The sequence below is a fragment of the Emydura macquarii genome, unplaced genomic scaffold (genome assembly GCF_026122565.2).
Source record: "Emydura macquarii macquarii isolate MOO-44397 ecotype Brisbane River unplaced genomic scaffold, CSIRO-AGI_Emac_v2 contig_1876, whole genome shotgun sequence".
Taxonomy (NCBI): Eukaryota; Metazoa; Chordata; order Testudines; family Chelidae; genus Emydura; species Emydura macquarii.
Genome location: NW_027132013.1, coordinates 4,684,194 through 4,711,478, shown reverse-complemented (window position 1 = coordinate 4,711,478; position 27,285 = coordinate 4,684,194). Strand labels below are relative to the sequence as shown.

At 38.0% G+C, this 27,285-nt stretch overlaps 1 protein-coding gene across 2 annotated transcripts; it reads left to right on the top strand.

The window, feature by feature from the left end:
* Positions 1-739: 739 nt before the first annotated feature.
* FBXO3 (F-box protein 3) lies at positions 740-27,285 on the top strand. 2 transcript variants are annotated; one of them, XM_067557531.1, is made up of 11 exons: positions 740-865; positions 7,146-7,235; positions 9,334-9,497; positions 12,628-12,742; positions 15,369-15,573; positions 17,610-17,655; positions 20,258-20,342; positions 21,368-21,490; positions 21,990-22,105; positions 23,063-23,253; positions 25,603-27,285. In XM_067557531.1, exons 1-11 carry the CDS (start codon positions 756-758, stop codon positions 25,726-25,728), a joined length of 1,371 nt encoding a protein of 456 aa, XP_067413632.1. In that variant the 5' UTR covers positions 740-755; the 3' UTR covers positions 25,729-27,285. The 2 variants fall into 2 exon arrangements, with proteins under 2 accessions (XP_067413632.1, XP_067413633.1); XM_067557532.1 differs by lacking the exon at positions 21,368-21,490.

The window sequence follows — 27,285 nt, the reverse complement described above, 5'->3', positions numbered from 1 at the left end:
ATACATTTAAGTCGGTATTCTATTATTGTGTAACAATGCGTGACTCTTTATTTTTAATTTTGCGATTTACTGCGATTTGTTTGACAGTCCTACTTTATATAGTTACTCAGAATGAGCGAGCTAAGTTTAGGAAGGTGAGTGAGAGTGAGATAATGAGCGCATCTCATGCCCAATGAGTGACACTTGACGTCGGGGTTTTTTTCGCCTTCCTCTGTAACATGGGGTACGGCTCACTTACTGGTGGATTCTCTTAAAGTCTTTAAACCATGATTTGAGGACTCTAATAACTCAGTCATAGGTTAGAGGTTTATTACAGTGGGTGGGTGAGGGTCTGTGGCCTGCGTTGATGACATTGGTCCCTTCTGACCTTAGAGCCTAGGTATGTGGCAGGCTGGGGCGAGGCGAGGGCCCGCCCTTGTGACAGCAGCTCCTCTGGAGGGCCATCCACCCCCCCTGGGGCAAGCAAGTTGCTGCTGGAGGGCAGACTAGGCCCAGCCCCATTGGGGTCCATGGCGTGGGGGGCGGGCGGGGTAGGGCCCCGTTTAGCGTCTCCCGCTGTCTCTGCCGAGGCTGCAGTTCCCGCGCTGGCCTGCGGGGGCACTCTGCGCTCCAGGGTTAGGCGCCGGCCCTTTAAGAACTTCCCCCCCCAGCTCTCCGCTCCCTGGCGTTTGATAACACCGGCGTGAGGGGCGGGGCTCCCTGGGCAGCGCTAGCAGCAGGCCCCGGCGGAGCGGGACGGGAGGGGGCCTCTCAAGATGGCGGCGGCGGCGGCGGCCGTGGAGCCGGAGCCGCTGCGCCTGGAGCTGCTGCCCACCGACCCGCTGCTGCTCATCCTGAGCTTCCTGGACTACAGGGACCTCCTGAGGTAGGTAGGGCGGGGCCCCGGGGCCGCTCCCTGCCCTCCGGCTCCGCTGCCGGGCGGGGGCTGCGCCCCGGGCGCTGATGTGCCCTGGCCGGAGGTAGCGGCCCTCCTGGGGGCGTGGGCGGGCGGGCGGCCGCCCCGGGCGGGCGGAGCAGGGCCCCCCGGGGGGGGGGACATGGAGGAAGGGGGGCAGCGCAGCGCAGCAAGTGGAGTCGGCGATTTCTCCCTCCTCCTCCTCCCCTGATGCTGCGTCAACAGGTGCGTCCTCCTCCGCCCGCCCGCCTGCCTTCCCTGCGGCAGGTGCGAGGCGGCGCTGACGCCCCCGGGGCGGGGGGCTGGCCCCTGCCCCGCCCGGGGACCTGACACGCCGCCCCGCCCCCGCTGGGTCTGTCTCCTGCCCTCAGGACGGCGGCCCGGGCTCGCTCGTGTGCCGACGTTTGCTCTCCCAACTCCCGCTCCCCGGCAGGGGGGGGCTGCATGGGAACGTACCGCGCAGCGCCCGGCGGGGCCGGCTGGGGGCCCGTCAGATCCGTGCGGCGGGCAGTGGAAGGAGAAGACAGTTTCTGGTTGTCTAGCTGGGGGGGGGGGGTCTGGTACCGGGCAAGAAAACTTGGAAATTCTCCTCGATGAGAGGAGATTTGACTTCTATGACATGACTTTTGAAACCTTTGCCGTGATCACATGATTGCTGGTTATAACCTGTTTTTGGAAGGATAGAGAGGATAACAGATAGGCGGGGGATGGCACTGGTGTACTTTAATGGTCCCATTACCTGCTTTAGTGATTAAATCTTAAATGCGTATGGATCAGTGGAGGGAGTACTGTGCCAGGGGTGTATTGCAGACCACTGGATCAAACCGCAGAACAGGATGATTAACTTCTTAGGCACTTTCACTGGGAAGTGAAAGAAAAATTGTGGTATTATGGGAGACTTCAATTTGGGAGATGTGTGCTGGAGGTCTTAAACAGCCATAGTAAAACATCATTGGTTTCTAAAAAGCATAGATAACTTTCTAATACAAAAAGTATTGTACCCAAATTGAGGTAACTTTATTTTGGACATCATTATGATGGATAAAGATGAAACTGTCACTCGACTGGTAGTTGGTACTTATCTAGGGACTAGTGATCATGATCTGATTCAATATGAGCAAACAGAGGATAGTCCTATCCAGTAATATATATAGTTGGTGCTTGAAAAGGGCTAATTTCCCAAAGCTGAGGTAACTGAGGGAAATTGATTGGGAGGAAGAACTTAAACAGAAAAATGTGAATGAAAATTGGGAATTATACAAGAAAAGTTTATTTGATGACCAAAAAGCCGTGATTTCACAATCAAGAAAAAGGACAACTTTGACTAAAAGCCTCTCATGGTTTAGTAGCAAAGGGAAGGCAGCAATTAGAAATAATAAAGTAACATAACAAATGGAAAAAGGGAGAAATAGACAGCAATTGATATAAATGAGACATCATAAAGTACAGAAAATAGATAAGGGAAGCTACAGACTTCAGAAAGATACATGACTGGCAGACTAAGGACAATAAGGAGTTTGAGTATGTTCGGTGCAAAAAAAAAAAAAAAGTCAGTGGCATAGGCCCATTACTAGATCTGTTAATCATACAGGAAAGGCAGAAGTGTCTAATAAATATTTCTGTTTTGTATTTGGAAAGAAGCAGGATAATGTACTTGAAAGCACTTAATCCTCATATGATACAAGTGTTTGAGTTTGAAAATCAGCAGGACAGGGTAACTTGCAAACAAGAGTCCTAAAGAGTTGCTGAGGAGATCTCTGGCCTGCTAATGATAATTTTTAATAAATCTTGGAATACCCTGGAAATTCCAGAAGACTGAAAGAGTGCCAGTATTCAGAAAGGGCAAGTGGGGTGACCTGGTTAACTATAGACTGGCTAGCCTTACATCAGTCCTAGACAGAATGATGGAAAAGTTGATATGGGATTTGACTGATGGTTATATTCTTATCCTCTAACTCTTTAATGCCACTCAACATGGCTGTATGGAAAATAGATCTTGTCAAACAAACCTGATTTTCAGTGTTTGAGATTACAGGTGGGTAGATAATAACTATGTATGTGTATTATATGTATACTTTTGTAAGGCATTTGATTTAATGCAGCATGATGTTCTGTTTTAAAAAAGCATTATACAATATCAATGAAGTGCATATTAAATGGAATAAAAATTGGCTAACTGACAGATCTCTAAGTAGCTGTCATTGGGGAATCATCATGGAGGGAGAGTGGTGCTAGTGGAGTTCTGTGGGGTTTGGTACTAGGTCCTACGCTATTCAACATTTTCCTCAATGATTGGGAAGTAAATATAAAATCAGTGGATAAAGTTTGTGGAAGACACAAAGATTGGCAGAGTGATAAATAATGAGGAAAGGACAGTCATACATAGCAATCTGGATTATTTGGTAATCTGGACCCATTGAAACAAATAATGTTTTAATACAGTTAAATACAAATATATATGTCTAGGAATAAGGAATACCTACAACATTGGGGACTGTATCCAGGAAAGCAGTGACTGAATAAGTTCTATGGATCATAGAGGACAAGCAACTGAATATGAACTCCCAGTGTGATGTGTGGTAAAAAGGGTTAATGCAATCCTGGGATGTATGAACAGGGGTGGGGTGAGTAGAAGTAGGGAAGTGATTTTACCTCTGAATGACATTGGTGACTGGAATAGTGTGTATAGTTCTGGTGTCCACATTTTTAAAAGGCTGTTGGAAAAATTGGAGAGGGTTCAGAAAAGAGCCACAAAAATTATTCAAGGGCTCGAGAAAATACCTTGCAGTGCAGGACTTAAATAGCTCAGTCTGTTTAGTGTATCAAAAAGAAGACTGAGGGGTGACTTGATTATAAAGTACAAGTACCTTCACAGAGAGGAACCTAGCAGATGCTAAAGGCTCTTTAGCAGAGAAAATGGTATAACAAGAGCCTGTGGTTGGAAGCTAAAGCCAGACAAATTCAAATTAGAAATAAGGCACAAAATTTTAGTGAGGATGATCAACTGTTGGAATTACCAGTGGTGGATTTTTCATCTCTTGATTTCTTCAGATCAAGACTGACTTTCTTTCTGAAGGATATGTGTTCGCCAAACACAAGTTGTTGGTCTTAATGCAGGTGTAACTGAGTGAAATTTAATGATCTGTGATATATGGGAGACTAGACTAAGTGATCTATTGATCCTCTTCTGGCCTTAAACTCTGGGGAAAAAAAAACAAAAACCCTTTCTTGTGTCATCACTACACACATTGCTGATGCTTTGCTACCTTCTCCCACTGTGGTTGCTGCTGTTGCACAACACTTTACCAAACCGTGTCCCCCTGCTGATGCATTGAAACAATACTTCATTCCATACTACCACTGTGCAGCATTGTTGTACTAAAATATTTTCTTGCCACACTTTTGCTGCTGCTGTCCAGTGCTGCTCCATGATATTGTTGCATTAAAGTATCCCCTTTGTTTCCATGTAGTCCCTGCAATGACTTTTCATGGGTCGTGAAAGTAACTACAGGCTCCATAAACATACTTGCTGGCAGTTTTTGTAAGATGTCGAATCACCACATTAAAATTGGGATGCTCCTAGAAATACCAAGATGAGTGACAACCTTGGTATGGTCAAGCATATGCTATGCCTGCCATTGCATATGATTGTTTAACTTCATCAGATGTGACACTACATATGATGCATTGACAAGTTTTATATATTTGTTCTTCATCAGACATTCATTAGGCACAGGTGTGTGCTATCTAACCCTCCTGTCTATATGATCATACTGTATATAATGCTACTTACCCCCACCCAATTTCAAACATATCTGTTACAACTGTAACAGATTAACCAAGGTGGGAACACTTCTAGCTCTTGACTGTGGGAAAAATAGCCTGTTTCTGTGTCTTCAGGGTTGGTTTTAGTCCCTTCATCTTCTGAGGTTTGCATTCATTTAATGTTGATGCGGCCTTGTTTTAAAGCTCCATTATATAAGGTGTTGTATGGAATGTTATCCTAAATCTCTCTGGTGTAGCCTGAGTGGTCTCATTCTGGCAAAATAGGAGCTATTGCTAAAATCTCTCTTGCATGCTTTCTGTAAAAATATGTGCAATATGGCTGAATTTAGGGGATTTGGTACTTATTTTGTAATTGATCACTAAAAATTTGGTAACTGATAAAGCTGGCTCTTAAGCAAAGTAGTGATATCTGATTTGAATACTAACTTTATATAGTTGCATCCAACAAAGTTAAACCACAGAACAATTCAGAGTTTGATTATAATAAAACTTGGCAAGTAGTAAGAATCAGATGCATTTATAATAGTGATTGAATTAGACACTGTCATCTTAAAAATCTTAGTTTATAAAAACACCCAGTTAACAAAAACACAAATAATTTTTAAATTATTCTGTATGTGTTATAATGTATGGAATATTTTCCCTAAACTAGTCTGTTTAAAAAAAACAAACCAAAAAAACAACCTATCCTCTCTTCAGACCCCATGTACCAGTTTCACTGTAAATTACTACCTAATGGCTAGGCAGGTATTAGGAATTACTGATAAGTAATATTCATTTCCATGTTAAAACTAAAAAGCAGAAAAAACCAACTCTTAATGTCTCAAAACAGTTAATTGTATGCATAACAAGCCTTTGTAACAAAACTTTTCCTCTTACCATTACTTTGTCCTCCTTCCTCTTTCTGAATATTATTGCATCTTATTCTAAATTAGGACCTGATCCTTCATTTGAATCCAAATGAGTAGAGCCTTCTGTGTATGCATAGTCCCACTGAAATTGATAGGGCTCCAGAAAGTCACAGGAGTCCACCATGTAGAATTTAGGCCTTAGATTACAGGCTGTTAATGGCAGAGTCTGTTCCTCACTGTGTTAGCACAGAGCTCAGCAAAATGGGTTGTGATTATGATTAGGACTTCTGGGTATCACGGCAATAAAAAATACTAATATCACAGTAGTGGCTAAAGGACCCAGCCAGGATTGGGTCTCACTTGTGGCAGATGCTATACAAATGTACAGTAAGAGACTGCCCATGTCCTGATGAGTTTACAGTCCAGTATTTTATTTTTCTTTTGCATTTCTCTCCACTTGAACAATGAGAACTAGAGTTTCACTCCTTTTTAGTCAGCTGTCTTAGCCCAATACTTCAGAACTTAGGCTGATGGTGGGGAATATTTTAAATATCTACAGTCTTCTTTCAAGAACATTCCTCTTGTAGGTTTTGTAATAACCTAAAATTTGAGGAATAAAATTTGTCAGAGTTTCTCTTTGTGACATTCTTGTCATTAAATGCTTATTTTTTTAAACAAAATAAAATTGGGGAAAAAAATGACTAGTGAAAACAATTCTCACAGATATTCGCATTGTGCTGTTCATATTTCATGCTAATGGTTACATTCTTTCCTGTACTTGAGATTGATAACTACTTACTTAAAAATATGAAAATATATTAACTGACAAGTCAGATAGTATAAAGGTTCCTTCCACTACTGTACTACCACAGAAGGAACTTCATCTGTAGTAGCAACAATGAAAGCACTAATGTAGGCTGACTGCCTAGTAGATAACACAGTGATAAAAACACCAACAGCTAGCCTATGTTATCACTGCTATCACTGATGGAGTGTCCCGGGGAAAACTTCTAGTAAAATTCTTCTGTGAAACAGACCTATGGTTTGGCCTACTCTACAAAAATATTTAATTGCCAAGAAAGTTCCTGAATACTCATTTCCTAGGGCTGTGTCTACACTAGCAAATTCTGTCACTGTAATTCACCAATTTTGCAGCTGTAATGAAGACAGTCCTCAGAAGTATTTGTCATCATGGAGTGATGCTGGTAATGTCTTGTCTACATTGACAGTCACCATAATTCACAATACTATTTTGAGGGTGGAGGGGGGTGAAGGGGTAAAAACCCCAAATACTGTAAACCATTTTAGAGAACACTGTTCTTGCTTGGGTATCTACCAGGGTTCATAATGTGATTCTGTAACATGGTTTATAACATTTTCCTCTCCTTGCTTATTTGAACAAGACAGCCTTGTTATAACATGTTTTAATGACAATCATATTGCATTTAAAACTGTACTCCCAAAAACTACAGTTAGAGCTATAAAATCTTACCAAGTTTTAACATTCATTTCATGAAGTATAATCTTAAATATGTTAATACGTTGACTTTCATTTTTCCTTAGTTATTTTACTACTTTTTGTAATCAGACTTAACACTGGCTTTTATTTGTAGCTGCTGCTATGTAAGCCGAAGATTAAATCAGCTATCAAGTCATGATCCATTGTGGAAAAGACACTGCAAGAAATATTGGCTTTTATCTGAGTAAGTATGGGTACTATTTTCTTATGAACCAAAAAAAAAGCGGTTTTTTAACCAGCTCATTTGGTTAACTCTTCTATTTTTGCATAGGATCTTTCAAACTAACATTGCAAAATGCTTCATAGCCTCTTGTGGTCTTTACGTAATGTTTTGTAGATCCAATATTAACAGAAGTTGTAACATAAGCTGTACTCTGATATCAACTGAACAAAGCTAATGTCAGCTCTAGAAGATACCTCTGGAGATGTGTTTAATATTGTTACTTTTATGCTACATCGTTGATTTGGCCTCTTCTGTAGGAATACCTCAGCTCCCTGCTCGAGATAAAGTGAGGGAGCCATTCAAGTAATTTTTACACAATGCCATAATTTTATGTGGTGCTTTTCTGACAGAATGTCCCTGTTCCAAAAAACTTACAAACTAAAACCATGATCCTGCAAATGCTTTGCATGGATGACACTCCATTGACTTTATTGGAGTGCTGCACATATGCAGAGGGCAGAGAAGCTTTCAAGATTAGTACCTAAATGTAGGCAAAAATCAACAAGTGATGACAAATAGAGTGGATGAACGGAGATCGAGGGCGAAGATCAAAAAATTACATTCACTGACACTTTACTTGTGATCTGTGAAAATAAAATGCCTATGAATATTTCCATTTTGCAAATATATATTGTATTCTATTTACATGTTGTCATTCAAAGTAAGAATCAGTAAATGCAAAAGCATTTCCTAACATTTTACATGCTTTGTAGTATTTGAAAATGGCCCTCCCTGTAAAATGTAATTAACCTGTTATTTCCACATCTGAAAGCTGCAACAGAGACAAGAAACTGCCCATCTTGAATTGAATAGCCTAAAACCAACTTAGTGGAAATATGCAAAAATGGAGAATTGCATTGCTGTTTCCTTTCACACGTACCTGGTATTGCTGGCCCTCTCCCTCAGCTTACACCAAGATAGCATTCTTTTGACTAAGAACTCCCTTAAGAATTTACTAGTTTTGCTTCTCATTTGGTCAGTCAGCAGTTCCAGACCTCTGGCAGCTCAGGAACACTTAATCCTGGCAGAACTTTTAGCAGTCAGTGTTGGTTGATGGGCCATGTCATTGTATCTGAGCCTCCTAAATGGCAGTACCTGGCATGCTGGTCCAATCTTAAACTTCTGTCCTTGTACAAAAAGGCCTAAGGAGATAATTATTTTGGGAGTTCATTTTCAGTGTTACTCTGATGCATGGTTGTTCTTTAAGTCTGACTTTATGGGAAATAATTTGAAAATAAGACAATATGCTTTCATTAACCATGCTACCACCACCTTTTCCTCACTCAGCTCCTTTAAAGACTTTTCTTTTATGCTGTTTACAAGATTGAATTGATATCAATTAATAAATCCTCCAAGATATTACCGCCTCTGTCTTTTTTTATGTGTCTGGTCTTCTGTGTCTGTTTGTTTTTTTAGATAGTAAACTCTCTGAAGACTGAGGTTTTCTGCCTTAAATGCTGATATGTTCATTGCCATTCTACAAATGACTATAAGCTGAATCCCCAGCTATTTGTCTCCATTTATAATGGATATTTGTTTTTCTTTGATTGCATGAGGTGCTCTTTAGAAAATAAAAGCTCAGCTACACATGAAGTCTTTAATTGCCACCACTCTGTTTCATGACCTGGTTTCTGGTCCTGGAGTCCTTATTTAGGCAAAATGGAGAAAGGACTGCAGGATTGGACACTTTAAAAAAACCAACAACAAAAATTTAAAAGCCCTCTGCACTGCAGGTTAAACTGATTTTATTAGTTTTCTACAAGTTCCTGGGTTTAATAACGGCCAGTGGTCCTTTAAAGAAAGAGCATAGCTGAATTTTCCCTAGAAAGGATTACATGCTGAAATATAATTACTTGCAAAAGAAATTAAAAATTGAATAGTTCCATGAATTAGTTGAAAACTGTACCTTCACACAACTGAAGTACATCTTTGTACATTATTCTAATATAACGTTACTGTATTAAATAGCAGCACCCTAACTGCCTAAGCAATAGTTTGTTTTTTTAAAGTAATTTTATTAGACTAGAAACGTATCCTATTTTTATTTTTGTCTATCCAGGGCAGAGAAGACTCAGCGAAATCAGAGCTGGAAAGCTATCTTCATAAGTTTTTACTCTGATTTAGGAAGGTATATTCAATATTATGCTACACTTAAAAAAGCCTGGGATGATTTAGAGAGATACTTGGGACAGCGGTGTCCCCGGATGATTGGTTCTTTAAAAGGTATTGTATAAACACTTTTTTGTTTTTTCAAGATAAGATAAATTACTGATTTGTAATTTTGTACTCGAGGTGCATTACATAAGCAAATGAGCCAACTTCTATCAAACTGAACTCCAAAAAAGATTATCAGTGATCTTTGACATGGTCCCATCCTTCCCTCCGTTCCTCACTGAATTCCCGAACTTCTTGGACAAGCCTGAGAGAATGTGTGGGCCCATTTTCTATCTTAAAGACCTTCAAATCCAGGGTCAAGTGAACCAATGCAAGAAGCGAGGTCCAAAGTTGTGCTCCTCCACAAGACTGACCTTCTGCCAGCCCCTCTCTATTAAATTAGCATAAGTGTTTTAAGAGTTATCATCTGGGCAGGGGGAGATGATTTCTCAAGTAGTCAGAGCTGCAAACATCATTGGCAAAACAAACATTGTAAATTCAACTAGGAAACTATTGGTAGGCAGCACAGATTCCAGAGCACTGACAAAACCTGGCTACTTCCTCTGTGCTTTCCTCAACACCAAATTGGCACTTCTGTGCTTTCTGAAACACCGTAAATTTGGGGATGAATTGTAGCTGGGTAGCAGAGATCACACTGAAAAAAGGCTGAGGGGGAGGGATGAAGTATTAGGATTTCACTGAGCAAATCCTTATGGCAGGGATCAAGAGGTCCTAAGTTAAGGTTGCATGGCTATTGTGTGGGAAGTGTCATTCTGCATTTCCTGGTTTTCTAATATTGGTGTCTTGTTTTTTCTTATGCTAATATTCTAACTTTACATGTCTTTGTTTTGGAATGTTTGAATTTTAGGAATTTAGGCTGGGATTGTCAAAGGAGCCTAAGGGAATTTCAGTGGGATTTGGCAGCCTAACTTTCTTAGGCTCCTTTGAAAATCCCAACCCAATCGCTCATGTCCTTAGAAGGACAGGAAGAGCTCAGGGCAGTGTGGAGGAAGGGATGGTCGAATGGCTAGGCTGGTAGTCTGAGACTAAAGAGACAACTTGGGTTCAGTTCCTTGCTCTGTCACATGCTCCCTGTGTGACATTAGGCAAGTCACTAAGGCTATGTCTACACTACCACTTATGTTGTTGTAACTTATGTCGCTCAGGGGTGTAAAAAATCACACCCCCTGAGCGACATAAGTTACACCAACATAGTACTGTCCAGGACGGCACTTACGTCGATGGGAGAGCTTCTGCCGACAGCTATCATCCTCAACGAGCGGCGGTTTAATTATGTCAACAGGAGAGTACTCCCATCTGCATAGAGTGGCTACATGAGATCTTACAGCAGCACAGCTGCATCGTTACAGCTATGGCACTCTAAGCTCTCTAGTATAGACATGGCTTTAGTGTGTGTCTGTGACATTTCCCCAGCACTTCCTACCTCACAGAGGTATTGAGCATAAATATTCAGGGACACATGGGATGTCTGACTGAATGAGAGAGGCTAGGGGTCAGCCAGGGTCTGCATGGGGGAGGCTACCTAGCAATCCCTCTCCCCTCTTACCGTGCATCCTCCCTCTTCCCCCCAAAATAACAAACAACTGTTCCATACTTCTCCCACCCACACCCTACAACCCTCCAGGTTCACACCCAGATCCCTTCCTAGCAACTATTTCCCTGTCCCTTAGCTCCTCCATTACCCCTGATTCCCCCAAGTCTTTGCATTGCTTCTGAGGGGTATGGAAAATACATTTCTGTATTGTAGTTTCAAGGAATTATTACCCAGTTCTGCATTAATATGCCTAGTAATTAATTTATTTGTCAAAAAACATTTCCTGAATCTTTTTTGTTGTCCCTATTGTTACAGGCATACTTGCTGACAAATATTTTGCAATAAATTACTATAATAACTGAAACTGGTGTGATTATTTTGTGGTGTTTTTGACAAATTAAATATGCAGAATTTTAAAATATTGTGTGCAGAATTTTTAATTTTTGGTGCAAAATTCTTTCAGAAGTAAAAAAGTGGCTATCTTTTCTTTTAATGAAAAATCTAAATTGTATGGTAATGACCAAAAGGGAAATTTGCACAGAGCCTTCTTTTGTGGTAGCAACTAGGACCTACAACTTGGTTGGCTGAGTCAGGACTCAGTCAATTAACTTCCAATGCTGGGACTAATTTTTCTTTTAGTGAAGGTCTAAGGCTGATTCACTTTATTTCCCCAGCCAATGCCGTTGAAACTCACCCTGATGGTGAGTCTCTTGTAGAAACACTTACTTCTGATATATCAGTATTGTTGAGATCTCTTAGGAGACAAAAACAGATTACTGCTATATGAGTAACACTTGTTCTGAAATTTGTAATATACTGGCATTCTATGTTACCTAACACACTAGCATACTATTGGTGTTAGTACCAAGTAGTGAACTCCTGGTTTGCTTGAACAAGGAGTTGGTAATACAAATAATAATCTGAATTTTGAATTTTCTTAGATGTATTAGTTAAGATAATGTTCTTATTCTCTCTGTTGTGCCTAGCAGTAAGTACTATTATCAAGGGTCTTTCATCAGATAATCCTACCTTTTTGAACTGAGAGTCACAACAGAGTGAATAAACAGTGATAACCTTAATTCTGAATTTCTGGACTCTTGGGTGATTGAGTCAGATCATTATTTCTATTTTTGTTTTCCTTTTGCACTAAATGTAAAATAAGACTGCTCTTAAAACAAAAATATTTTTTTTTAAATTCGCTGTACTTTTGTGATAATATCAAATGCAGTAGGAACTCTCGGCTCCTGGTGGTGGCCAGAGGAGGCTTTAAAAAGAGCTGGTTTCTTTTTTTTATTCATTGTGCATTTGCTGTTGCCACTATAGCATAGCTGAAAAACTTAAACATATTGTTAGTCCAAAATCTGCTCTGACATACAGCAGGACAGCTCCAGTTAAATGATTTACCTTGCACTGAAGCCAAAGAGGTTGCAACTGTGTAAATGAAAGCAGCATTTGTCTTTAATTGTCGTAATAGATTCACTGGTTTTTTGTCAGGCACAATCCACCAGAATTTTAGGAGTGGTTTACATGTAGTAAAGTACTTTAAGCGAGATCCAATTTATTGAGATGATCTCTGAAGCAACAGTTCTTGTTTCTGTTATCTGAAGCTGTCACCTAATAAATATGTTTTTAATGTGTTTGCAGATAGTGTGCAGGAGGAAGACCTAGATGCTGTGGAAGCACAAATAGGTTGCAAACTCCCTGATGATTATCGATGTTCATTTCGTATTCATAATGGACAGAAGCTAGTTGTTCCTGGGTAAGCAGTTAAACCTATTATCAATTCCGTTGTTTTGTTTTTCTTTTCTTTAAGGTGCCACTTCAGTTAAACTGAGACATGGAGTGAGGATTGGAATGCCTACTAAGCAGGCCATGCAAAATATTAGATACAATGTAGAAGTTAAATATTGTGAAGATTTTACACATAGAACACAAGTACCTGTGTCCCACTGTTAGACATGCCTTAGCAATGGGACCTAGGCTTCTAACTGCCTTGCCAATGGACCTAAATGCCCAAGTCATTTTTGAAAATGGGACTTTAGTGCTTTTTGAAAGTTTTATCCTTCATAATTGGCAAAATTTAGCCGTGGATATTTATGGGCCTCAATTACACCAATATTTACAGAGTCACTCTGGATTCTTTGTCTTGTAATTGAGAGCAGAATTAGCCCATTTTGTACCAGAATTTGCAGAATGCATAGTTCAGATGAAATCATCTGGGAACCAATTTTCAGATGTGGCAATACAAGAATAATCTTAAGTGGGAGATGTGGAATCACTGGAAAAACAGAAAGAATAGAATTTTTTCACCCTACAAAACAGAAATATTTTTAAAATTTTCCATATTACTGAAAAGATGAAGTCTCCTTGAAATGTAAAACTGACAATTCTTGATATCTTAAACAAGTGATTGAACAATATGCAACGATGTTTAAGCCACAGAAACAGTGCACTTTCAAGCCTCTCCAGTTTACCATACTGGGCAGTATTTGAGAGAAAGTGATATAAGTGGTAGAAATACTGCCAAGAATGGCATGTTGATAGAAAAAGGGGCGGGGGGGAGAGGGTGGTTGAGTTGGCTATTGCAGTTTGTGGCTTTGCCAACTTCTAACTGGGTGGGGGCTTGAGCCTTTTTTGGTATCGCTTTTTCCCCCAACCCTAGCATCAAGTGTATAAGAAGTAACTAATCAATTCTGCATATTCATGAGGATGATGTGAACGGTTACAAGTAGGCATTCTAGAAGAGGTTTTCGAAAGGGAATTAGGCAATGGGAGTGGCGTGCCTTGTTCCCCTTTGAAAATCTCCCCCTTGCTTTTGTTTGTTTAAAAAAAAAAAGGGGGGGGGGGGAGGGAAGCCAAACACAGATGTACTGGTATTGGTTAGGAAATGGCTGGAAATGCTATCTTGGTATGACCTACACAGCCTATTAAATCCTGGCTTAATATTACTAATGTATCCAAATTGCCCATTTTCAGTGACAATAATGAAATACCTAAAACAGTTTATTGAAGGATCTGCTCAGTGTTGCTCTTGACATTTCAGAAATTTCTAAAGCTATTTACCTGCCAGTTAAGAGTCCTGACCTGCTTAAGCAATGCTTTGTTGTAACTAGGGCTTCATGCTGACAATTCACTTTTTTATCATATAAACCCCTTTTCCTCTTTGCTTAAAGCAAGCTAAAGCTGGGAAAGCATTCTTTTTTTTTTTAAATTTTTTTTATTTATTTTTTTAAAATTTCTTAGCTCTATCACAGGTGCCTTGATCTAGGCTCTGTGTGATTTCCCATTCCCCCCCCCGCCCCACCACCACCCACACCACCGCCGGCTGTCAGTTACGCTGCATTAGAATTAAGCTTTTTCCAATGTCTTCACCAAACACATCTCTCATCAGCTCATCTGTATTGGAAATATTTGTATGTATAGAGAACTAGTGGAGGATGTCAGTCAAATTGTGCCAGAAAAGAATGATCAGTATGTTGCAATCTGCAAATTTTGGTGGTTTAACACACGTCAAAGTTTTCATGATTATTTCACGTGTCTCCTTTTTTATATTTAGTGTGTGTTTATACAAACCTATGGCAGATTGGCCAGCTAAATATGTGAACTATTTTTCACAGGTTTTATTGATGAAAAAGGGAAGCATGCTTCATGGGGTTTTTTCCTTTCAAATGTAATTGAATAATTTTCAAGGCTATGTAAACCCTAAGTGCAGATCAATAAATATGTATCTGTTAAAATAATTGCTCATTTGTCTCTAACTATTTTTAAGGGATGAACAGAGTTGTTGAATTTTATTGACTTCTTACATCTGGTTTCAGTATCAACTTATTTTGTGAATTAATCTAGGTAACAGAATGTGTCTTGTCAAATAATTGTTACTGACCTTAGTTTCTATAGGCTAAAAAATTGTCAAGTATTTTAATGTTTCTCTTTTAGTATTGAAAGGAACTGATGCAAAATTTGAAGTGCAGGATATTGCCCCTGCCTTGCAAAGCTGCCCCATTATGCTATTTCAATGGTGAAGAGATGGCCCGAGGCTGTTTTTCTGCCAGTGAGCAATTGGCAGTCACCAGAATGGCCCAGAACTCCCTTTCTTCCTATGCTAAGCATGGAAAATGAGCAAGACAATGTTTGTTAAAACCACTTAGTATTTTTCTTACCCAAAAAACCCCAAACTTATATCTGTTGAGGCTGGTGTTGTGAATTGTGGGCCTGATTCTGTAGCAAACGTTATATTCACACTTCTCTAGGTATAAGTATTATGCCTAAGAGTGATGGCAGAATTAGACTTTAGAATGAGTTTTTCATTTAGAGTAAAAGGTAAACGCTATCTTTGCATTGTGAATCAAGTATTCATTTTTCTAATTTTTTTTGTTCCTTCTAAGATTGATGGGAAGTATGGCACTGTCGAATCACTATCGTTCAGAGGATTTGTTGGATATTGACACAGCAGCTGGGGGATTTCAACAGCGGCTTGGTTTGAAACAATGCCTTCCTCTAACCTTTTGCATTCACACTGGCCTGAGTCAATACATGGCACTGGAGAGTGTGGAGGGTCGTAATAAATATGAGATCTTCTACCAATGTCCAGTAAGGAAGAAATGTTTGTTAATAAATGTATCTTTTTGATAAAACTGGCATTTGTCCTTTGCATGTCATAAGAGGTGTGAAATATATAATGCATAGTATGCACAGTTTAATGAATGTATGCTCTGTATACTTTGAGAGCATTTAACTGGTAAATAAAAATGATGCTGCCTTTGAGTTGCCCTCAGATGTATGCCAAAATTACCCAAGAAAAATATTTGTCACAACAGTGACATGATCTTAGTGTGAAATGGAGTTAATGATTAAAGCAACTTTTATGCAGACTTAAGATATAATCGGTCAAACTCATTCCTGCTATAACCCATTTAATTTGGTAGAATTATGCCAGGCATGAATTTGTCCCAGTCTGTTACAACAAGTGGCACTTTTTCATTGTTACATTTTATCTTTCACACAGGGAAGGACTTTTTCGTCAGCTGTTTCTAAAAAACCAAACCTATCACTCAACCCAATTTTTCTTTTGATTTAGACTTGTGATTCCCTCTTTGGGAAATATACAATGCTTACTCTATGGTGAAAGAACAAAGGATCAGTTTTACACAACAGACTTTTTTGAAAAAAAAAGACATAATTGAATCTTACTGAAAGCTTTATAAAATTGTTGGGTGATGGCAACACCCTAATATCAGAGTCTGGCTGTCACTTGCACTTGTGTAATTCCATTGATTTCAGTGGAGTTGCACCTGAGTTTCACTACTGTGAGACGATAATCAAATCCTCGGTTTCTGAATAGCTTTGTTTCTTTCACAGATGTGATTCTAGTCAGAAAAGGGACTGTCAAAATATTTTGTCTTTAATCAATGGATCTACTATCTGTGTGTGCTATTTTATTGATGATGATATTTTTTTCTACTCTGGTAAGCATTGCTGAGCCAATACAGCTTGCCTACTATCACCAACAAAATTAGTACAAAATCTACAAGTGGAGTTTGATAAATATCTGTGATAATGCATAAAGTCAGCTCAGTTTGACTTCCCTATTCCAGGTTGAGTTTACAGCATTAACAGTTATCTTATAACTTTTAAAAAAATCTCCATTAGAACTTCCTAACTGGTCAGGTTCTGAATTACTTACTAAACTCTGCATTTTGAAAACATACATCCAGGTTAAGTCTGAAACCCTCAAAAGCAAGGTCACTCACATTCAAGATTAAAACTATTTTTAATTATTCTCACTGTGCTAAAATTGTTGAAATATTTGCAATAAATATTTGCAAAAATATGCAATACTTATTATTTGGCATCACAGTCAATGTCTGCAATGACAAGCAACAACAGATACCTTAGCTATAGTCTGAGTCCTATGCTTGAATTGGAATTAAGCTAAAACCCCTTGAAAAGCAGTTTTTGACCTAATTCTAGCTGCCCATGAGATTCAGTGCAAATTCCTAAAGAAAGATGCAGGGATCTTGAAGCTCTTAAGTAACCGACTTTATTATAGCACTGTAGCCTGTTGCAATTTCCTAGTTATTTTCCTGATTGTGTGGCAACTGGAGTTTGTCACCTGCTATTGAGGGCATTGAAAAGATCTTATATGCCTTTTTTATTTTATGCTAAATATTTATTTTGCCTGGACTATATTATGAGAAATTCAAGGCATTTAATTGTTCATATTTGTGTTCATCTGGAGACAATAAAGGCCCTTTGTAGGGAGGAATATAAAGATAGGAGTTCTAAAAATGAGGTGGTTAGTTTCCAGATTATTCTAAGGTTGGTTTTTTTTTTTGTTTTTTTTTTTTTTAATGATACATGAAGCCTAATTTTCAAATGTTGATCACGTTAATGGAATGTCCCAATTGTATGTTCGAATGCTTAACTTGGCACTTAAGACACGTGAGACTGACATTTTGTTTCTCAAACACTGATTTAAACATATGATTGTGGGATTTGGATGCGCTATTGAAAAAGCTACTTTGGGCCTAGAGAATATTAGGAAAACGTTCAGGTGTTTAGAATGTCAAGAAAAAACATCAATCTGCTTTTCAATATACACATTTATTTTTTTCCCCCTTTTCTAGGATCAGATGGCCCGTAATCCATCTGCTATTGATATGTTCATTACAGGTAAGAGCCTGAAGTGGGGGAAAAATATTCTTGCAAAGAATACCTTGTTTAGAGATGCCAATATATCTAGCAACTTCATGATCTTAAGTTGCATATGTTAATAAATAACGTACACATGCTGTGAACTGGTTAGCACATATATATATTTTGACTGCACAAAGCAAGCACTAAACTTGTCCATGTATTTTTACTGCTGAGAAACCTATAACCAATATTGGAACTTGAACAATTAACTGAAATAATTATAAAATAGTTTTATTTCCCTATTAATGCTTGTCATTTCCCACATTTGTGTTTGAGCTTCTCAGCACACTGGCCAGTCTGACAAAACATGTAGCAACCTTTAGTTTAACCATCAGGGGAGTTGTCAGAGACATGTGGTTCATAAACACCATGAACTGTAGCCTGGGAGAAGGAATTTCTAGTAGCCTTTGCAACTATGTCAGAGGTTCATGATATATTGTGAGCCTCAATGAAAATTTCTTCTAAATGTAACTATACCTGAAAAGGAAAATGTTCCTGGATTTTTCAGGTTCTTTCTAACTGCTAATGTTCTAACTGTTGTTCAAAGCATGAAGGAAGGGAAGGGAAGATTTCAGAGTCGTTACTTGATAACTATATAATCCTTGTGATGTTCTGTTGACACAGGCTGTGCCTGGTGTAGGAAGTTACTCAAATCTTTTTTTTTTTCTTTTCAGCTGGAGGCTATTAGCTATGGAAGCCTCTAGCTAACTGAACTGCTTTCCTATTGAGTGAAAACAGTGCCTTAATTTGCGCACACATTAATATGCCTTAATTTGCGCACACATTAATATGCCTTAATATAACCTGCATCACAGCTTGTTTCTAGTGCAACACCAATGATGAGGAATAGCCAAGTCATAATGCTGTCATTTATGGGTAAAAGGAGAGGGGGGAGAAACTCTTACGAAAACTTCCGAAACTTTGGACTTGCAGTGGCTATGTATTTGGAAAACATATCCAAACTTGTTCCACCCCAGAGATAGCTGCATTGCAGTGGTGGGTGATGAAATTGCTGTCTGTCTCTTCTTCCTCACAAGAGAATTGAGGTTTACTGTCTCGTGCTTTGAAATCCTCAGATGAAAGGTGGTGTAGAAGTTCCAAGTATTGATCTAATAAATTATTGGCATCTTAGATCTTGTGAGTGAGATGAACTGTTTTGAAGATCAAGTGACTGTGGTGATCGGGTGTTAATTATCATAACTTTTGGTTGGCATTGTCCTTATGGAAACACTGACTTCCAGTTGTTGTGGACCAGTGTGGTGGTATAGCACATTCCATATAGGTTAGAAGATTAATCTGATAAATACTTCCTTATTTCCATATAAAAAACAAATGTTTAAACTGCAGAGTGAATCGATACAGCCAGTGCACCTCAAAACCTACTCTTTCAAGGTCAAGACAGAATGTTGAAGATGGTGGGTGGTAGAAAAAGGAAAATGGAGAAGAGTAATTCTTGGAGACTTCTAAGCAACGGAGGAGTCCTAAGGATGGCAAGACAGTATAAATAATTAAATGGCTCTTTTAGGGCAAAATTAGGAATGAGATGAGTAAATTGTGTTAATTGTTCTTTGTGCCATAGCAACCCAATGTAGTTTGGGAGAAATAAAATATTATGAAACCATTAACTTAAAAAATAATCATTTCACATCAGTAATATAAACCAAAATTTAAAGAACTATTGATCTTCCATTACTAAAATCCATAATATATTGCTTGAATTAATTGAATTACCTATAGCTAATTTCACTTAAAGGAAAATGTCTTGTCTTTGAGATTAAAGGGATTCTGTCACGGCTGACAAGATTGACGTATAATCGCCTAGTACTTGAATTTTCTATTTATTCTGATAAATCCAGCTGCTCTCTAAGTGATGACTGCAGGTTTTTTTAAATCCCAGTTTCTGTGTTGGGTGACCTATAAACTCTGAGCTTTGAGCTTGTGGTGATAACAGGTGTGCATGTTGCATATTCTTCTACCTTGTTTTCCAGCTTTGTTCTGGTGAACACAGAAACTTATAAAATTTGCTAGATTTCTTATAAACATCAATACCTTAACTGTATATACATGCAGATATCTACAAACTAAAACCAAGCTTCTAGGTCCAGTAATAGACCCACCAGCTTTAACAAATAGAATATTGGATTAACTGTGGAGTACAGTGCCTAGGAAATAGGTATAGTAATTGTAAAGCCATCATCGCCTCCTTAAATCATAGCAGCACCAGCAAAGGTTTAAAAAGTAGTTGTTGAAGTAGAACAGCATCTAGAAGTGTACTAGGTAAGGAAAGACATGGTTCCTGGTCTGAAGAGTGTATAGTCTCATTTTATCTGTGACACAGTGAGTGAGGGTAACAAGCAAACAGTTTAAGCCACAATTCAGTTCTCAGGAAAAGCAGTCTTCTTTATTTTGAATAAAGCAAGATGTGGAATGACTGACTCAAATATGGAGGTGTAGGAATTGTTTATATTAAAGCCTACTATCTTTTATATTGCCTATATTGAAAAGAAAGTTAATACTGTAACTGGCTCAATTGTAAGCATACCTGCCCTTGTAAAAAGTTTCCCTCTTTGGCATCTAGGTACTTCTTATTTGGAATGGTTCACATCTTACGTAAACAATGTTGTAACAGGAGGCTATCCCATCATCAGAGACCAGATTTTCAGGTATTGTGACTTTGGTTTATAATGCAGCATAATTACAAGGCAGAGAAAATCAGTCTTTTTAAAATGCTGATATGGGTGCGGATGTGTATGGCATGAGGGTTAATGAGTGGGGATGGAGAGAAGGGGATGTACAACAGGTATAGCTGCAGAATCCAAAGGCTTAGATTAATCCTGTTTTGTTACCAGAAATATTAGAACCAGTAGCATCACAATTCCAACTCATCTGCTTGCCAAGAACTTGAGGTACAAAATAAGAGGGCTAGGGTAAGCAAGATGCAGCTGCAGATGTTGTAAGAGTTTACTGAAGAGCAGCTCTGTGTAGCTCAAAAGCTTGTCTTTCTCACCAACAGAAGTTAGTCCAATAAAAGCTATTACATCACCCACCTTGTGTCTCTCTAATATCCTGAGGCCAAAATGGCTACAACAACGATGGTAAACAAATGACACTTGCCATTTTAATAAGAGATTATTTCAGTGAGTTGGTCTGTTAACCATTAATTTGAATGTTGTATTGAATAAATATATTATGATACTCTAAACAAACAAGGTTTGGAGAGAGATTTACCTTGAAACTCAAAGTGAACTTCTCTAGGGGGTGTGTGTGTGTGTGTGTGGTGGGTGGGTGGGGGGTGGGGTTGGGTTATACTGATTGTATGTAACAACCCCTTTTAAGATTAATGAATCTCCAAAATAGATTTGTACAGAACTTAATATTAAGAAGAATTTCATGAGAGACTTGTTTGTATGCAAACCTGCCCTCCTAATTTAAGGCAAGCATTGCTCCATTGTACTAGTGCCTTCACAAAAATGAAAATGACTAGTTTCATTTTGAGGTAATAGTCGCACATAACTAGATTTTAATTTTTTTTTTTAATTTTGGGTTTAATAATCCAAAATATTATAAGTGTAGCAAGTGGAAACTTGGGCTTCAAAAAGATCCTTTTAGCATCTCTATTGAACCAGTAGAATTGGGTTACATCATAATGAAGATTTGGAACTCTCTTTTGTATATTTCTGTTGCACAGGTATGTTCATGATAAGGAGTGTGTGGCCACAACAGGAGACATTACTGTTTCAGTCTCCACATCTTTTCTACCGGAACTCAGTTCTGTACATCCACCTCATTACTTCTTCACTTACAGAATCAGGTGAAAATAGCAAATGGATTAACTTTTCTGATAACAGGAGAGAATCTTGTCTGGGGGCCACATGACTGCTGCAGATGTATGCACAGTACTCAGAAGTATGGAGAAATAGGTATAGTTAGATACCATATCCCTAAGGGGCTTGTTTACAGCATGCAATATACTTATTTTAATATAGCCGCAAAAAAAAGGCTCTTAGATTATTCTAAAATTTGGAGTGGATCTTACCTATGTACTTTTCACTAACAATATATAGCACATATCCCTTTGCACACAAAACATTTGTCACAATATTTGTGATGAGTTAGGGAGGTAGGTAATTAAGAGAATAAAGCTGGGATTAGTGCTCTGGTGTTCCTGACTTCGGTTTGTGCACAGGTCACTAGAATATCCCACTTTCTTTAAGCAGTATGGTGTATAGGATAGTATTTTAAACATTTTATGATGTTAGACATAGAAGTAATTCATTTCTAAGCAAAAATGTATTTGATTTGGCTCATAGAATTGAAATGTCCAAAGATGCTCTTCCTGAGAAGGCTTGTCAGTTGGACAGTCGGTACTGGAGAATAACAAATGCCAAAGGTGATGTAGAAGAAGTTCAGGGTCCTGGAGTTGTTGGTATGTAACACTGAGAGTTTGTTTCATTTTAGCATTCAGAGCTTTCTAGTGATTAATATGAAAATTCTGTAACTTCTGGCGGAGCCATTCTCAGTAATGATGCAAGATGGTGGCTAATATCTGCTATGAGCAAACATGCATTCTGTTCCAATTTCTCGTATTGCACTGTGTGTAAGTGAAAGTTGTTAAACATTAAAGTTAATTTCTAACGTTTTAAACTTCAATTTTTGATTAACTATTTTAAATTGTTGGGCAAATATGTATATTAATACATAAGTAATCAAACCATTTAAAGATTTAATTTACTTAGATTGTAAGCTGTTTGGGACAGGAACTGTCTTCTGTTTTTATAGCATTTAGCACATGGGGTCCTTGTCCATGAGGAGGGCTCCTAAGCACTTTGATAATACAAATTAATATTAATAATAACAATCCTGAAGTCTTATACCATCTGTTTTTACTGTATTAGGGTTAACAACATAAGTGCATGTCATAAGACAAGTTTTTTTTCCTTGTATTTAGAAATGAATTATAGCAACAGTTCTGATTTATTTTTTTAAAAACTGACAAAACCCTCCCAGTATGTTCATTGGTTATTCTTGTCCTTTGAGCTTATTATAGTGATGCCTGTTCAGCAAGTTAGGTACTTCTGAGTTAGTGAACTATGTTCTCTAAAAAACTTCTATTAACTTGTGACTGACAGTGACGCAAAGATAACTAGTCACTAGAAGTTCATTAAAACATAAGATTTGTTACAAGCTTATCTCCTTTTTTTATTTGTATGGTATTGTTACAGAAGTACTTCAAAACATTTGTTTTGCTGTGTATTCCAGCAGAACTGTAACTGAACTTAACTTCTGTGGAAATTAACCATTCTGCAGGAGGAAGTATATACATTTATATTTACCTTTTAATTCAGAACTCCCAATGGCTCTTTATTGATTTTTGTATCTGCAGGAGAATTTCCAATAATCAGCCCAGGTCGAGTTTATGAATATACCAGCTGTACTACCTTCTCCACTACTTCAGGATACATGGAAGGATATTATACCTTCCATTGTCTCTACTATAAGGACAAGTTCTTTAATGTCATAATTCCCAGATTTCATATGGTATGCCCAACATTCAAGGTATCTACAGCACGCATGGTAAGCTGAGGTGCAGTTGGTATTATCATTTGTGCTAAGCTTTTATTCCTAACCTTTATTTTTTTCAGAAAACATTAATGAATGAATACTAATAGAATAGTATAATATACATTCTCTAGATAATGGTCTTACCAGACTCCATAATCATGACACTTTTTCCAGCTTTATAATTTTATTTTATTTCTTGGTATTATAATGTAGACAATTCTCTACAAGGGGGCAGGACAAGAACAACAATTGCAAAATCTGGAGATACATACACACACATTTAGAAATAGAAAATCTGTGGTGTGGATAAAAAATTCTCTCCCCAATTTGAATTTCTCTGAATTATTTGGGGTGATCTTATAACCAAGAGAATATATAGCACTAGTTCAATAGAATTAATTGAAACTAACAATTATCACTTATGATTAAATGTTAATGTCACCTCAAGATTGGTTTACTACAGTACACAGCATATGGGCTTCACATAGATCAATCCAAAAATTCGAATGGAGTAGTGGTCTGTCTCTTAAACAGTACATGCTTGTCAGTGGCAGCATATGTCACGAGCTGTCATTTGCATTGGCTACATTTGAATCCAAGATGGCTTGTATCTAAGATGTTTAATTTTTATCCATAAAGCCCTAAGTGGGTTGAGACCTTCCTGTTTGATGGGCCACCTTTTTTCCCCATCCCACTCTGTCACAATTTCAATGGATGAGCTATTCAATTTTTGATCATTTTTGTGATAAGATTAGGCTGGTAATTCAAATTTCTCAATGAGGGGCCTGCTCTTCTGTGATGGCTTCCACCCATGAGTCCTTGACCATGGATCTGAAATAGCCCATGTTTGTAGACTTTTCAGGGCATGCATCCAGGCACGTCTATTTGTGCAGTCTATTGCAGTGTAAGGCTTTTGAGGGAGAAGAGAGTTTGATGTTCTTCAGGTATGCTTAGTTTTATATTTTTTGTAATTTATGGCATGGTACCTAGAATCCTGGACAGATAGACCCTTATTTATAAATCTAAATTGTTACGTAATTGAGCTCTTTCTGGCTTGGTGTGACCTAATTGTGGTTTGCTGCCTTCTACATTTAAAAAAAAAATCTCTGCTTTTTTCAGTAAGAGAAGTTTCTATAAAGGTGCTTCACACCTTTTAAGATGATTGACTTTAAGGTCAAAAGGGACCTTAATATTCTTCTAGTCTGCCCTGCACAACGTAGGCCATAGAATTTCATCTAATAACTCTTGCAGCAGCTCCAATTATTTAATAAATTGCTGTTCCATTGAATGATTATCTAGTTTTAAGGTTTGGAAGCAGCTGGTGAATCTGGGCAGTTCTGTTGGCTTACTTTTCTGGATCTAAATTGATCTGACGTAAGTGTAAAATATGGAAACTGTCCTATGTACTAGTAATTCAGATGGAACTTGGAACTTATGTTTAACTACAGTGCCTGAAAAAACATTAAACACTCGAAGCAGAAAGTGCTGCAAAAAATGCAGAGTAGCAAAACAGAACTGCATTGACAAATAAGCAAAAGAGAGCCCAGAGTCAATAGATTCCATAAGAGGGAAATGAAGCTGCTAATTTACACTGGCATCCATGTCACTGTTACCAGCCTAAAGGAATGCTAATTTCCCAAATATGTTTTTAAAATGTAATCCTCTCCTAATAACGTCACTTTCGGAGGTTCATCCATGGATGAGTGGATACTGAGAGGGAACAAAAGGCTGGTCATACTCCTCCTTAGCATGCCCTGCCATAAAGTGCCAACAGAGGTCACACTTGTAACAGATAAAGATAAACAAAGGAAATGAGAACATTCATTTAAACCTTGACCTCCTTTCTATTCCACAAGTTGCAGAAATCACTTATAATAAAATGATCAATTCAAATTCTCTGCCTGTGATACAGATGCTTAGCAGATGATTTTTGTATATTAAAGCTGCGTCATACACTGATATTTTAGAGTACTCGTTCAAATTCAGACTTAGTGGCTTAAATTCTGCTCTGTTACATATTTGTACATTTGAAAGGACTAATTGAATTCAGTAGTTAGTGGGTCAGATTCTCATCTCATTGGTCTATATAGTTTGAGTAAAAGTTTAAACAGATTAGAAATATAATTGCCATGTAGATTAAACTTTATAAAATTGATATATGAAAACAAGTCTGTAGCTATATTTTAATGTTTACAGTAACTAGTTTTTACCTCAGACTAATGGCTTTTTTAATGTGATGTAAAGGACATCTTGATTTTTAGTTTTTTTTTTGGTGGTTACATTGTTAGCATTTGATCCGAGTGAGATTTAGGAGACAATTTATTAAATTCTTAGTTAAACATGGGGGTGTTTTGTTTGTAGGAAACTAATCACAATGAATATGCTATGGATGAAGATGAAGACTCAACAGATACTGATGAATATGAAGACAGACGTAGAGTCTTGGATATTCCTGCCCCTTCTGGACGCTGCCCACGTCATACCTGATTGGACTTCTTAAAAAAAACAAAAGAAAAACTGTTGGTAACAGAAGAAGTTAAACTTTTGTGGGGCTACTACATAAGACAATTTCTGAATATTGTAAATTAAATGTTTATTTTCCACTGCAGGACAACTAGCATGAATGTTGGTGCCAGTTCTAACTTTCATCTGTTGGGACGATAGGGATTTTTTTTTTTGGAGGAGGAGGAGGAGGAGGGGAAAAAAGGGGGTTTTGTTTTGTTCACTTTTTTCCAAAGTGCAAAACAGCTTGACATTCTGAGGTAATCATATCGTACATTTTTAAACTATTTCCTATTTATGATCATATTACAAACATGTTATGGGGATTTGTTTTTATACAAGCATTTAAAACTTAGCAAGAAATTGCAAAAAAGTATGTGGTGTCCTTTCACACTGACTTCCAATTGCTAATTTCTGCTATGAATGAATGGGACTTGCAGTTAGGCCTGTGTAACCCCATTGGGTTAGATCAGGTGCTTTTATATTAACATACAGATACCAGAAAATTCTGCTGTCTGAGTGCTCTGAGTGCATAAGTTGAAATGAAACAGACCTTATTTTTCAGACAATCTGTCTTTCAGCTTAATTTATAATAAATATCTGATGATCACAGATACATGCCTTTTGGAATGTAGTATAAATACATAATCTACTGTTTACTAACAAGCAATTTCTGTTATTACATAGTATAAATTTGTAAATATTGTTTTTGATTTTTTTCCTTTATATGCTGTTTGCTGTCTGACTTTGTGGTGACACAAATTTTATGTGAAAGACTAAGTACTATATGTTTTCCTGAATCCTATATGGATTTTTGTAATTATGCCTGATTCAAATTGGGGCTTAACAGCACACCAGATGTCTAAAAGCCTTATATTTAAAGAAACATTTGTTTGTTTTATCATTTTATTTTGTTTCCATTGCCATTAAAATAAACATACTGCTTCCTTTGTTCTAAGTGTTGCTTGGGACTGTTCCTCTTGCCAAGAGTAGAGCAAGGAATAGCAGGTTGCAACGGTGCCACTTTTGTAGTTGGTTGCCATTCTTTACACTTACCACAGCAAATTCCCTTCAGCTTGGAGAAGAACCAGTGTCTGGTACTGATGGACCCAGCTGAAACCTCATTTACTGGATCTCTCCTTCGGTAATGGTTGGCCATAGCTACTATTTTGTGGTCGCTATTTCCATTACATTATTTTAGTATCATTAGATTCACTCCTTTTGTTCATGGACTTATCAGCAATGTCAGGGAGGTTTTTCCAGGGGCAAAATTAAGTAGAATCTGGAAATGTTATAGGATTCAATCCTATATTACTCAGGAAAAATGCCTGTGGAAGTGGGTGAGAGTCTTAACTACCTAGGCCAGCAGAAGTTGGGCCTCAATGGATAATTTTAATGAACTTGTACTAACAATTGGAATAATTGAAACTGCTCGCTTGGTATTTTTTTACTAAACCTCTTACATATTGAATGAAGGAAAATAGTGTGTAAGGTGAGAGCTTTGATTCCTATTTGAAATAAATAAAGGTGTGTGCTTGTGGG